At 50.8% G+C, this 14,103-nt stretch overlaps 1 protein-coding gene and 1 long non-coding RNA gene across 2 annotated transcripts in view; one reads left to right on the top strand and one right to left on the bottom strand.

Moving 5' to 3' along the window:
- Positions 1-7,199, bottom strand: part of ZNF282 (zinc finger protein 282) — a 28,086-nt gene extending 20,887 nt beyond the window's left edge. Inside the window, exons 1-2 of the mRNA XM_033863422.2 lie at positions 6,936-7,199; positions 3,354-3,773 (exon numbers count right to left, since the gene is read on the bottom strand). Coding sequence (XP_033719313.1) covers positions 3,354-3,773; positions 6,936-7,100 — 585 coding nt within the window. The 5' untranslated portion in view covers positions 7,101-7,199. The remainder of the gene's footprint in view (positions 1-3,353; positions 3,774-6,935) is intronic.
- LOC141279596 (uncharacterized) lies at positions 7,031-13,845 on the top strand. Its single transcript, XR_012334140.1, has 2 exons — positions 7,031-7,669; positions 13,425-13,845. It is a non-coding gene; the product is annotated as an uncharacterized lncRNA (long non-coding RNA).
- The last annotated feature ends 258 nt before the right edge of the window (positions 13,846-14,103 follow it).

The following is a 14,103-nucleotide window of genomic DNA, read 5'->3' as shown; positions in this document are numbered from 1 at the left end:
TTCAAACCCAAGCCTTCTAATTCCGGACCCCACAACCATTCCATTGTTCCGTGAGGGTAGGTGTCAACTCAAGACCCCCAACGCCTGGCCCAACACACAGAACGCGCAGCAGGGCCGGGACGCAGCACCGAGTTAAAGCAGGGCGCAGACGAGGGCAAAGGGCAGCGTGGGAGGAGATGCCACCTATGCCGCACAGCAATATGTTATATAAGCCAAACTCGACAAAAACGAGCCCCTGGGGGCTGCAGTGGTGGGGGTGGCTTAGGGAGGAACCACAGCCACTGTTAGAACTCAGCTCTGCGTGGCCTCAATGGATCACCGTTCAGCACCTCCTCCGGCGAAGCCACTGGGTCGGCTACCAGATACAAAGACCAAGAAGGCCCAGTGCCTTACGTGGAAGCGTGAGCCCTCCAGCTGGAGGGTCATTCGGCAAACATGTTTTGCTATAAGCCGGGTACTGCTGTAGACACGGAGACACTGCAGTGAACCAAGAAGAGGGAAACCAACCAAGAGACAAAAAAAAAAGTAAGTATTTAAGATGACTGATGGTGTAAGTGCTTTGGAGGAAATGAGAGCAGGGACCGAGGAAAGAGTGCGCCGGGATTGGGTGGCCAGGAAGGGACAGCGGTCCAGTGACAGCTTAGCAGAACCGCTGATGGGGGCGACGGGGCGGGGGCCCTTCAGTGGAGGAAAGTCCTTGCCATGGGACCGTGGGGAGCAACAAGTGGGCAAGAGGGGGTGAGAGGGAAAGGAGGTCGGATGGGTGGGCCAGAGGGAAGGGGCCAGTGACGAAATGGGGGCTTTTATGCTCAATAAGTTGGGGAGCCATTTGGGGGGTTTTAAGCAGAGGTGTAATATGACTGATTTGTATTTTTTCTTCCTCCTTATTGGGGGTACGGGGGCAGGGAAGAAAGCAACGAATATTTATTTTTTAGCCTCGCTGTGCAGCATGCGGAGTTTTAGTTCTCCGACCAGGGATTAAACCCATGGCCCCTGAAGTGGAAGTGCGGAGTCTTAACCACTGGACTGCACTGCCAGCGAAGTCATGACTGATTGATATTTTTAAAGGATCACTCTGGCTGCTCTGCTGAGAAGAGACTGTATGGGGTGGGGGCCCAGGATGGAGACAAGAGGACCAGGGCGGAGGCCATGGCAATAATCAGACGGGAGGCGATGACAGCTTCAACAGACGAAGGCGGGAGCGGTGGAGGCGGGGAGGAGTGGCTGGGCTGTGCATATGTTTTGAAGAAAAATCAGATGGTATTTACCAATATAGCGGAAGTTGGGTGCGAGAAAGAAAGGAGAGAAGGATGACCCTAAGGCCTGTGGCTTGAGCAGCTGGAAGGATGCTCTTGTCTTCGACGGAGAGGAGGACGACTTTGAGTAGAACAAGGTTCAGGCAGAAATCGGGGGTTCAGTTTGGTCGAGTTAAATCTAAGATACTTACTGACATCCTGATGGAGATGTTGAATTAACAGGTAGGAACGTGACTCTGCATTCAAGGAGGAAGTCTGGGCAGGATACAGAGACAGAGCGGGAGGGAAAGACTGCCTTTGAGAGCTGACAGCATCTAAAACGCTGAGCCTGGATGAAATCACGAGGGAGGGAGTGTAGAGAGTGAGCAGAAGGTCAGGACGGAGCCCTGGACCATGCCAAACACTAGAAGTCAGGAAAAGGAGGGGAAAGCAGCGAAGAAGACTGAGAAGAAGCAGGTAGTGATGCAGGAAAAGGACCAAGGGGGTGCGGGGAGCCTGGAAGGCACGCGGACAGGTGTTTCAAGGAGGGAGGGGTCTCCTGCGTGAAATGCTGCTGACAGGGCAGGGAGATGAAGACTGAGGCTTTAATACCACGGCTTTAACAACCCTTGGCTTTAATACCATGGATGTCATTAGAGCCTTGGCAAGACCACTAGGACGGAGAAGTGGCAGCAAAAGCCTCAACCACGTGGGTTCCCGGGAGAATCATCCAGTCACCAATTTACTGGAATACTGAGAACAGAGGAACACGTTAAATGTAGACCACAGAGGATGCAACAGCAGAATCCAGAGAGTGAGAAGTTCCACAGGACAGATGGCCTAGTTTCCTCCACAGATAAACTACAAGGAAAAATGAGAGAGATGAAGGAGGAACTTACAGATTGAAAAGGCTTAAGAGACACAGGAATCACAGCGTGTGGACTTATTTGAGTTCCGATTCAGGCAAACTAACAGAAAAAAATATATAATATTTTTGGAAGAACTGAAAATCTGAACACTGACTGGATATTGGAGTAGGTTGAGATCTTTGTTATGGTAGTGATAATCTTGAGATTATTACGTTAAAAAAAGAGTCCTTACCTTTTAGAGCTACCTATTGAAATATTTACAATTAAAACGCCTGCTGTCTGGGATGTGCTTCAGAATAAAATGGGAGGGGGATGTGGGTAGGGAGTTAGATGAAACAAGATTGTCCAAGAGCTGGTAACTGCAGAGGCTGGACGATGGATTCATGAGGGTTCATCACACAATTCGATCTACTTTGGTCTAGGTTTGAATTTTCTATAATAAAAAAGGCTAAAAAAGGGAGAGAGAGACAATGAAGAAAGAATTGGAGACAGCAAGTAAAGACCGCTCAAAAGAGGAGCAGAGAAATGAGGCACCGCTGGAGGGAGTTTTTTTTTATTACAGAGATGGGCGACGCTGCAGGCAGGGATGAGCTAGTGGAGAGGGAGGAGGTGACGATGCAGGGGACACAGGGCAGATGCTGCGTGACTTCCTGGAGCAAGTGAAGGGGTGGGGTGCGAGCCCACGGTAACAGGAAGGCAGAGGACACGCGGCTGCACATGGAGTCTCCGGAGGGTGACCCCATCTTCTCAGGGGCGTGCTGACCGAGCCCGCAGGCTTGATGAGCCAGGGACAGCAGGAGAGAAAACGGAACAGGAAACGGAGCATGAATTCTGAACTGTGAGGAGGGCCCACTGGAGGGCGGTGGCCACGACTCAAGTGACCCTGGTTGGCGTGGTCTGGGTCAGTCCCCAACCATTCAGAGGAGCAGACACGAAGACAACCAATGACAAAGGGTCATTTGCAGGTGCCAAGGGGAAAACCCAAGCATGAGGCGCTGTCGGAATCTGTGGACGCCCAGACGCCTGGGGAGGGACACCTGCAGGCTCCATGGGGAATGGCTGGAGGCCAGCCTCGCGGCGGTGGAACATTCCAGACGAAGTGGTTAGAGTGGAGGCAGGCTTTGGGAAGAAGACACTTTAGTCAGGCAACAGGGAGCCAGAGACGCCTGTGAGAAGGCCTGACAAAAAGAGCGCTGTCCACGTGGGCTGGTCCTCTCCGCCATCCCTGCCCCTGGGGACCGCCACTTACCTTGGGGACCTCGCCCTTGCTGCCCGGGGGCAGCCGCAGGACCCAGAAGTTCCTGTTCCTCAGCAGGTTCTCCATGTTCTCCAGCCGCCTCTGCAGCAGCCCGTACTCCTGCAGCAGGGTCCCCAGCACCGCCCACTTGCCCTCCATGTGGTTCCCGAACTCCACGGCCGTCTTCTCGCAGTCGGCCAGCTTCTTCTCGGCCGTCCCCGTCCGGCCCTCCAGGTTTAGCAGCTGGCTGGCCTGGGCATCCACCTTCCTCTCCACGGCCTGGATGGCGGCCACCACGGTCCAGAGAGAGATCTCTGCTGTGGGCAGCTGGGGCTCTCTCATCATGCGGTCGGGGAAGACGGGTGCCCTATCTGGGAAGGGTGGGAACTGAAAAGGCATTGGTCGCCGGGCGTCCATGTCCCATTCCTGAGCCTGTGCGAGGAGGGAGAAAGTGACAGCGGGGATGAGACCCTGTGTGAGGAGGCAGGGTGGCCTGAGAGCAGGGGACAACTCATCAAATGCCGCAGAGTCTCGCCCTCCTGCCAAGCGCCTGCCTCTCAGGCTATGGTGTTCCTTAACATGCCAGCAAGAGCTCGGGCAGCCACCCACCCAATCTTCCCACTTCCCACCTGCAGGAGTCAAGCTGGCCACTAGTTTATGACCCCACCTTGACCCTTGAGAGGTCAAGGCTGTGGACCCCAGCCTAAAATGTCACGAACCACTTTCCTTGGCGAGCCCATCTGTTTTCTTCGTGGGCTAGACTTAATGATGAACTCTAGAGCTGCCCAGTGTTTGCTGTTTCAAAGTAAAAATTTTCATGTCAGTCATCTGCCCCTAATCTTCCCAGCGATCTCTAAGCAGGTTAGGGCAAGAATGATTATCTATCTCTGCTTTAAAGATGATGAAATAGAGCCACAGAGAAGTGGCCGGTCATTCCACAGCATCTCGCTGCACTGTCAACTGGAGTAGTTCTAGGTGCTGCAGGTGACAAAAAACACAGTTCAGGTAACTGGGCTGCCTCCCTTCCCAGCAGGGCTGTGGCCAAGGGAGACACCAGGAGCCCGAGCAAGAGAGCAGACGAGCAGCTCTGTCTCCTTATGTAAGTACGTATTCATATTTTCCAAAATAAAAGTGGGTTTGCCAAAAAATGTCATTCACTGAGGAGAGGAGGAGGGGACATCTCTAAGAGGAAGAGAAGACCTCCCAGCCCCCTCTGCTTCCCAGGGGGGAGGGGTACCTGATGGTCCCGGCCCTCTGGTACTCCCCCAGTTCTGGGTCCTTACCCTGGAGGGCGAGGTCCCCTGGGTGCAAGTTAGGAGCTGAGCCCTGTGACCGAGAGTGGGGTGGTCACTGTGCACTGGTGACCTGGGAACTGGCCCCATACCATACCAGCTACCCAGGCCTTACTGGACAGCGGGGCTGAAATGGCATCTCCTTGCCACATGGGACAGGAGGAGGTGTCATTTTCTGTTCTCTCCGTCGCTGCTGAAGAGGCCCTCAGGCTGGGCGAAGTGGAGACCTATTACTTAGAGGTGCGCTGGGCAGGTAGGGACAGGCATGCTCACTGCCCTCTCTAACTCAGAGCAGCTGTGACAGCCACAGAGGAGCATCACCCAGCTTCCAGGGAATCACTCCTGACATGGGAGAAAGGGCAGCAGGGTCTGGGCCCCAGACCCTGCTCCATAAGAGGCAGTAATATTTCCAGCAAAGCCGCGTACTGGGGCTCATTCAGGCATCATTCCAGCCTGGCCTACAGAAGGGGGCAAGGGCTGATGGTGGAAGTTCAGAGAGTCACTGGGCCCAGTTTACTTTTTGCAGGTGTTGGGGAAGAAAAATTTTCCTTCTACCCTCCTAGGTTCTTCGGCTGCTCTAATAGGCGAATTGACATAAGACAGATTAACATGAGAAAAACGAAGTTTAAAAACATGTATTCCGGGGCTTCCCCGGTGGCGGTGGCGGCGCAGTGGATAAGAATCCGCCTGCCAATGCAGGGGACACGGGTTCGAGCCCTGGTCCAGGAAGATCCCACATGCCGCGGAGCAACTAAGCCCGTGTGCCACAACTACTGAGCCTGAGCTCTAGAGTCCTCGAGCCACAATTACTGTAGCCCTTGCCCCTAGAGCCTGTGCTCCGCAACAAGAGAAGCCACCACAATGAGAAGCCTGCACACCTCAACGAAGAGTAGCCCCCGCTTGCCACAGCTAGAGAAAGTCCGTGCACAGCAATGAAGACCCAACGCAGCCAAAATAACTAAATAAAATCAAACAAACAAACAAAAAACAGGTATACCTCCTGTATACCTGGGAGAGACCCAGAAAACTGAGTTACTCGCCAGAATGGCCCAGGCCACTACCTTAAATACCATCTTCAGCTAAAGACAGATGATGTTGGGGGGTGGAGGAGTCAGTCACAGGAGGTGACCAGGAAAAGACCAGGACACAAGGGTGTACAGGTTTATGCAGATGTACGTCCTTGCCTTCTCCGCTGGTGAGAGTTCTTAGAGCCACTGAGTCACGCTCCTCTTCCTGGTAGAGCGACGGAGATTTCTCTTTTACAGAGGGAACTCCTACTTGGTTTTCAGAGCTTCTCCTGTGCCTGCAGCTCCTCTAAAATAACCATCTTAAAATAATCCTTATGCCAAAGAGGCATATTTTGGGGCGGCAAGTTCCGCTTCCCTACACAGGTTTGGAGACCTAAAGCTGAAAAATGATCAAACAGGACACGGCAACTCCTGGCGGACTTGTCAGAACCCGGCTGGCTGAGAACCAGGCCAGGGACAGAGGAGGCTCCGCGGGGTCCAGCCCAGGGTCAGCTCCCACACTCTCCTCCGGGCAAAGCTATCCAGGCCTCTCTCAGCATCACGTCCTTGTGTTTTACACACCGCTCTAGAGCTCTGACTCCGGAACCGAGATCCTTATGGACCTTTACGAAATGACTGGTGCCTATTCTCAACCCCAGAGGCGCTGATTTAACCGGTCTGGACGAGGCTTGGGCGTCAGGAGTCTTAAGCTGCTCAGGTGCTTCTAATGTGCGACCAAGTTTGCCCACCGCTGGATGGAGGGCAGAATCGCCTCTCAGCGGCCCCTTCCCTCCATCACAGCCGGTGCCGGGGAAAGGTGAATCGCTCGTTATGCTCGGTGAAAGATGGCCATACAACGTTTAAAACATCTTTTCGTCAGAGTGGCCGCAGTGTGACCTGACGAGGTACGCTGCGCGCCCACGTCGCCGGCCCGGCGCGAGTGCGGCCGGCAAGCCCCTCGGCAAGCCCGGGCCGGGGTGGGTGACGCGGTTACGGCCCCGCCAGGGCCCGGGGACCGCGCGTTCCGGGCCCCCCGCCCCGCGGGGCCTCCCCGGGCGCCGGCTCTGGGCCCTGCCGGCACGCGGCCTCGGGCGCCCTCCGCTCCGGGGCGCGGGCGGGGCCTGCGAGGGCGCCGGGCCGGGCCTGTCGCGCGAGCCCCCGGCGCCCCGGCCCACCCGGCCTCCGTCCCCGCCCCGCGCGGCCCGGGCCCCCAGCCGCCCGGCGCCCACTGCCCTGCGCCCCGCCCCGCCCCCACGGCAGGCGGGCGGCCATGGCGCCGGCGGGGGTGCACCCACCTGCATGGGCGGCATTCCCTCGGCCATTTCCCCGCGCAGCGCCGGCTCTTGGTGGCAGACCTCCTCCGGGGGCAGAGCCTGCGCCCAGCTCCAGCTCCCGCTGTCCAGCCCCAGGCCCTGGATGCCCAGCTGCTGAGGCTGCGGCCGTGTTGACACAAACTGCATCCTGGGAGCGCTGTTCCCCGCTCGGGCCGGCCAGGGAGAAGAAGAACGTTTTCCAGGCGCCTTCCCCCTCGCCGGGGCCGGACAGCTCCATCTACAGCCCGTAGGAGCAAACAGTCCCCTTCGGCGGCGCTCCCCGCCCCTCCGCCGCCCGCGCGCCAGCCAATGGCCTCCGAGCTCCTGCCCGCCTGCGGGGACCAACGGGGCCGCTCCGGGGCCAGGGGACCACCGCCGCCCCCAAAGTGACCCTGCGCGGGTATGCCTCTCATACCTGCCTGTCCTAGAGTCCCCAACAAGGCAGGCGGGCCCTGGGGCTGGATTTCTGTTAATTCGGCTAATATTTATTGGGGATCCCATCCCAAAGGACCTGACCCTTTTGAAAAATTGGCAATTGTCTCCAGACTCTTTGTTCTGGCCTTTCCTCTTGCCTCACTCCTTTGCAGCCTTCACCTCCCCACTCTCCCTCGTCTCAATCCAAATTTACCTGGATCAACTCCAGGCCTTTGCATTGGAGTGGATGACAGAGAAGTGACCTGGTCTGTGTCAGAAGAGGGCCACACTCTTCCTCCCAGGTAAGGTGCACTCACAGCATTTTAACAGCAGCCTCTTCCAGAACCTTTAAATGTAAGTCAACGTCACTTTGAAACGTCAGGCCAAGTCAGAGGAGGAGCGGGAGAGAGGACAAGGTAGGCTGATGGAGAAGAAATGGGAAGGGGAAAACTCATTCACTCATTCCACAAATATTTACTGAGCACCTACTATGTGCCAGCTGCTGCTTGGGCAGCGGGTGGGCTTTGCAGTTTGACATACCTGAGTTTAAATTCCAAAATCACCACTCATTAGCTGTAACTGTGAGCAATTTCACTTCTCTGAGCTTCACTTGGTCTCTTTATATATAAATGAAGAAAATAATGTCTATTCCACAGTTACAAATCAAATGAGAACAGTGCTTATAGGCACCCAACAAAAGTAATTACCTCCAAAAGGTAAGTCCTTGTAATTATCCTCAAAATAGTGTCTGTCTTCCTAAATGACTAGTCCCTATCTTGTTAAGACAGAGATCTCCAAGGCTGATTATCGCCCTGGGTAGAGGCAGACCTTCCAGAGGGCCACCCCCGACTAGTACTCTTTTGTTCCACTGCATTTAGTATAAGAAAGGGCATTATTGGTCCAAGTGAGACATGTACTTAGAGCACCTGTACTCAGAAGGACAGTCATCAAGTACTTTCTCTGCTAGGCATACTTCCAGGATAAAGAATGAGTATCTCACAGACTTAATACTATTCTCAAGGAGCTTACAGGTTAGCAAAGGTTATGTTCCCAGAAGCCAGTGATTTTCTTCCCTCTGTTCCTTGGCCATAGGCTGCCCCCGATTGTAAATATCATGTCACTATTATTAGAGGAAACTGGCAAGTAAAAGCTCTGAAAAGCTCCAAGTAAACTCATTTCCACCAGTGAGACACATTTCAGAGCACACATTCTGACCTATACATCAACATCTTCCCTTGTTCCTAGAGATGGAAGAGAAGCTAGGTTAGTCCCAAGCGTTTAAGCTATCTTTTCAATATAAAGTAGTTAAAATTACTTCCCTTCCTAAGCATTAAACTACTTATAACTACTTCTCTTTTTACACAATAAGATACCACATAGTATATCCACTTTACGTTTCTCCTTCACAGAGGGTGAATTTTGCACACACAGAGCCATCGTACTTTCACCCCTGGCAGCCAGAGTTCAGTTCACTGTCATGAGATATGAGCAAAGCTACTCAGCTCAAACAGGATTTAAATGCACAGGCTTTGTGGTACTAGCATTATCTTATAACTGCCAACCCTAGCAACCACAGGTCACAAAAACCAGTAGTGGATACAGCAGATGCATGGTGACTGGGGGGATTGGGGGACACTTCCCAGAAGGAAAACAAGAAGGGCACGAGGAGGGGGCTGCTGTCCACGGACCATGGACTCCAGTGACCAACAGGCTGATGGGGCTGAGAGATGCGAGGGTGGGAGAGACCCTCACTGGGAGAGGTGTCCAGTCCTCAGACTTGTTTCTGTGAGTTACTGAGTAACTATGAGGCAGTTATCTAACTTTCTGAGGAGGAGAAAGCAACTGGATGAAGTGGATTATAGATGTCAAGTATCATTGTTAATAAACATTTCTCGTAGCGGAAGGACGCGGGGCTGGGCCCTCAGTCTCTCAGGTGGGAATGGGCTTCTTCTCATCTCCTCACCTAGGAATTAGATAGCTTCTGCTCAGGACAGGGTATTGGAGTAAAGGAGAGGCCAAAGGAGAGGGCATTCAAAAATGCCAGAACATTTATGTGTTGTGATGGTTGATTTTATGCATGAACTTGACTGAGCCACGAGATGCCCAGAGAGCTGGTAAAATGTTACTTCTGGGTGTCTGTGAGGGTGTTTCCAGAAGAAATTAGCATTTAATCCAAGACTGATTAGAGAAGATGCCCTCACCAGCGTGGATGGGCATCATCCAATCCGCGGAGGGCGTGAGTGGAACAAAAAGGCAGAGGGAGAGCAAATTTGCTCCTCCTTTGAGCGGTCACAGCCATCACCTTCTGCCCTTGGACATCGCTGCTCCTGGTTTTGGGGCTTTGGACTCGGAATGAATTATGCCACTGCTTTCCTGGCTTTCCAGCCTGCAGCTGGCAGATCATAGGACTTCTTGGCCTCCATAATTGCATGAGTTAATTCCTCTGATAAATCTCTTCTTATATATCTCTATATATCCTTTTGGTTCTGTTTCTCTGGGGAGCGCTAACACACGTGTCTGCCACTCCCTAATTCCTGGTGTTCCCTGTGCACTCCGTGTCCTTTCAACAACTACAAGCTTTATTTGAGGAAGAAATCCTCTAGATTCACGCTTAGCTAAGTGAAGAGGGTAACCAGATCTGCACTTCTACCTCAGTGTCGCTCCTTGCTTAGTTTAAAAAGCAGGCTTAAGGACTGCAATGTAATCCTCAAGCTCTCCTCACCCACTGACATGTCCATGGTTACAACTTCCTTATCTTCACTTTAGGATGCTTTACGCCAACCTCCAAGGAAGGATAACACCTTAGGTTTCAGAGTCATTGACATCCTAAGTATAACTAAAAATCAGAGGCAAGACTATGTACAGGGGAGGGTCGCTGGGGGTAAGGTGATAAAGCTCCAGGACTACTTAGAAGAGGCAGAAAGTGTTCATGTGGGGAACACAGTCAGATATTTTGTATTATACAGTTTTAAGGTCAATTTGCTCTTGCTAATGAGCTTTCAATATCCTTGCCTTTTTCAGATCCACCTTCTGCCAACATTTTAATTCAAACTTAAATGCCCAAACACACACACATGTATTTTTTTCCCTCTCTCCCTCTCCCTCTCTTTCTCAGTGACTTCTGAAAATTTCTGCTTTATACCTATGCAAAGTTTGGAGAAAATACTACTTTTTCCCTCTTGAGTTTATTCTCAGCCTACTTCAAATAGGCATTCTATCTTTGCAAGTCTTTGCAAGTCTCGACACAGTAGATGAGTGAAGTTCTCTTCAGTTCTTAATGACTCTCTGGCACTTTCCTTGACATGTGACGGCTTGGTGACTGAGTAAGCTACTCGACAGTCCTAAACACAGGCACCAGGGCTCAGAAACCCTTTATGCAGAAGACATGTTTTATGTTGGCGATAACTGCAGTACATCCTCTCCAATCTTCTCAGTGGGCAACCCTTCAACATTTAAGTGTGGGGTGACTATATATTTTTTGTTTTGTTTGTTTGTTTGGGGTTTTTTTTTCGTTTGTTTGATGTGGACCATTTTTAGAGTCTTTATTGAATTTGTTACAATACTGTTTCAGCTTTATGTTTTGGTTTTTGGCCGCGAGGAATGTGGGATCTTAGCTCCCCGACCAGGGATCGAACCCGCACCCCCTGCATTGGAAGGCGAAGTCTTAACCACTGGACCGCCAGGGAAGTCCCTGGGCTGATTATTAAAATAATCAGTGACGTCAGTGGCTGTGACGTCACCACAGTCCCTTTCGGTTCTTCAGCAAACTGCCCTTACACAGAGGTGCTGGCCTCACCACGATGGAGGTTAGGGAGGACGGCGGTGTAGGCACTGGTGCTGTTCCCACCTGTGCTCGTGCAGCGTCCTGTCCATACCAGGTCTCTGGACAGAGCCTGCAGTGGGCACAGCTGAAATGAATGCTGCCTCTGGAGCTCCTAACTTAACTACTGAGATCAGTCAGAACTTTTTCAACAACCATTCCCATAGCCTTATTTCCTTCCGAGTCCTGCCTCTAGAATCAAATTATGACTTCCCATTGTGGATTCAAAAATCCTTTTTTTCATCTTCAATCCACAGCTCCCTGTTCTGGGAAAGCAGGCTAACTGGTCATTTCCAGTCCAATAATTCACTTTCTCTTTCTATGATCTTCTAAACTTGCAGGCACTTTAGAATCACTTGGGGGAACTTTAAAAAATAAAACATCAAAAAAAACAAAAAAAAAAAAAACATCTGGGCTTCCCTGGTGGCGCAGTGGTTGAGAGTCCGCCTGCCGATGCAGGGGACGTGGGTTTGTGCCCCGGTCCGGGAGGATCCCACATGCCGCAGAGCGGCTGGGCCCATGAGCCATGGCTGCTGGGCCTGCGTGTCCGGAGCCCGTGCTCCACAACGGAAGAGGCCACAACAGTGAGAGGCCCGCATACCGCAAAAAAAAAAAAAAAAAAAAAAAAACCCAACAAAACAAAACATCTAGGCCCCATCCCAGATGAATCAAATCATGCCAGGGTGAGCCCCGACATAAATATTTTTTTTAGCTCCTCAGCCCCACAAATCTCCCTGGGGGCATAAACATCCCAAATTATTACTTACTAATAATAAAAAATGATTGACTTAACTATTCTTGTTCATTGTTTTATTCTGCTGTTACTCATTGAGGTTGGCTTGCAGATATTGTTTTTCTTGTATAATTTTTTTAAAACTATAACCTCAAAGCCAAGAACTGATTTGATGTACATAGCTTTACATACATCCTTAATTTTGAATTCTGTTTAAACCAACCTCTCCAGGAATGTGCCTGCCTTTCCAATTTGTTATAATTCCTCATATACATAAAACTGGTTATCTCACCTGAGTTGCTGATAGAAGTCAGCACATTATATAGGTCACATTATATATGTCACCCTGATATTTTCTGCATCAAACTTTTTTTCAGTCTCTGCCCACACGTACTTCTGTTCTCTCACTGCTTCCCAAATTGCAGTCTCAGGCTAGCTTCCCCCCAGCACAGGCAAGCAAACTGGAAGTGAAGAAACAGCCACTGCCCAGTCTTGACTGAAGAGAAGCATCATTTAAGTAACATCCAGGAAACTGTTTAACTGATCAACAAGAAATTCTCCTGCACCTACTACATCAACACTTTCTTAGGCTTGCAGTATGTTTCAAAGCACTTTTGAAGACCTTCCCTCATTTGAGCCTCACCACACCTTAGGTAAACTTGGTAGCCTCACACTGCGAGTGAGAAAACCAAAGCAAGAGGCTCCCTGACTTCCTTTCCAGGACCTCTTTCATTATGATAATCCTTATTCTTTTTTTTTTTTTTTTTTTTTGCGGTACGCGGGCCTCACACAGTTGTGGCCTCTCCCGTTGCAGAGGACAGGCTCCGGACGCGCAGGCTCAGCGGCCATGGCTCACGGGCCCAGCCGCTCCGCGGCACGTGGGATCCTCCCGAACCGGGGCACGAACCCGCGTCCCCTGCAACGGCAGGCAGACTCTCAACCACTGCGCCACCAGGGAAGCCCGATAATCCTTATTCTTATAAAAGCATTAGAAGTGCTATATACAAAACGTTTTACATTACACAAAATATACGGGAAAAAGTAACCACTGAATGACCCCAGTACCCTAGAACAACTATTACTTTGGTGTGTCTTCCTATGCTTAAAAGTGCAGTCAAACACATGCTGTGTTTTAAAACGAAATTTTATAGTTTTGCTAGAATTTTGTCAGTTTGTGTGGTTTTGGAGTAATCATAATATGGTTAGAATGAGACTCTTTAATCTGTAATAACGCATACCTCTCCAAGGTGTTGATTCTGCTGTGTCAAAGGAATCACTCAATAGGGCAGAATCTGGGGAGAAACCAGACAAGGAAAACAGGACCAGGAAGTAAAATCTTAAGTTCTATGATTTTAGAGTTGGAAGGGACCTTCTACTACCACCTTGTTCAATCTGCCCATTAGAATTAGGAAAATGAGATCTACACAGTCTAAGTGGCTTGCTCCGTACCAAGCAGGTAGAGAATGTTAAGCTACAACCAGAATCATTTGTAATCCCTTCGCAGGTGGTCTTCCCACTGCACGATCATTCATCGAGCATCCACGTCCCTGACAGCACGTGACACCAGAAGGAATACAAAAGAAGACATGGCCCCAGTTCTTGGGAAGCTTAATTTTTAGACCAGCTTCAAGATTTTACAGTAAATACTGGCTTTGCTAATAGCAGACACAAAGCCACGTAGCCCAATGAGGTTTTACTAAATATTTTATTTGAAATGTAACCTGGCAATTTTAAGAGCATTGCAGCGCAGTACTTCTGAGGCCTCTCTGATTGACTGTATCTCTCTGTATTCTTCAGTGGGCAGTTGGTCTTAAGGGGCAGAATTATGTTTTGTTTTGAAGAGGCAATTTGACCAAGCTGACAGAAGTCATTGTGTATGTGTGTATAAATAGAATTATGGCCAGAGTTACATATTTAAAAAGAAAGTGGAGCTGGGACAGAAAGGAGGAATAACACCCTAGAAAGTAACAAATTACTTCTTTTGCAAGATACAGAAACAGCACCTTCCAGGTCCTTTACGCAGGGGCCATGAGCTCTGGTCTAGGATGTGCTGATGAAGCAGAAGCCTTTCAAGCAAGCCTGATACAGGTGAAACAGAGTTTTCCTCTCCTCGCAGTACTAGGAATGCCCCACTGTGCCACCGTTTGCCCATTCCCATGTCAGTCTACCAGGCCCACAGATCC

Source organism: Tursiops truncatus, chromosome 9 (assembly GCF_011762595.2).
Source record: "Tursiops truncatus isolate mTurTru1 chromosome 9, mTurTru1.mat.Y, whole genome shotgun sequence".
Classification (NCBI taxonomy): domain Eukaryota; kingdom Metazoa; phylum Chordata; class Mammalia; order Artiodactyla; family Delphinidae; genus Tursiops; species Tursiops truncatus.
The sequence above is the reverse complement of the archived record's forward strand: the minus strand, read 5'-3'. Positions and strand labels throughout refer to the sequence as shown.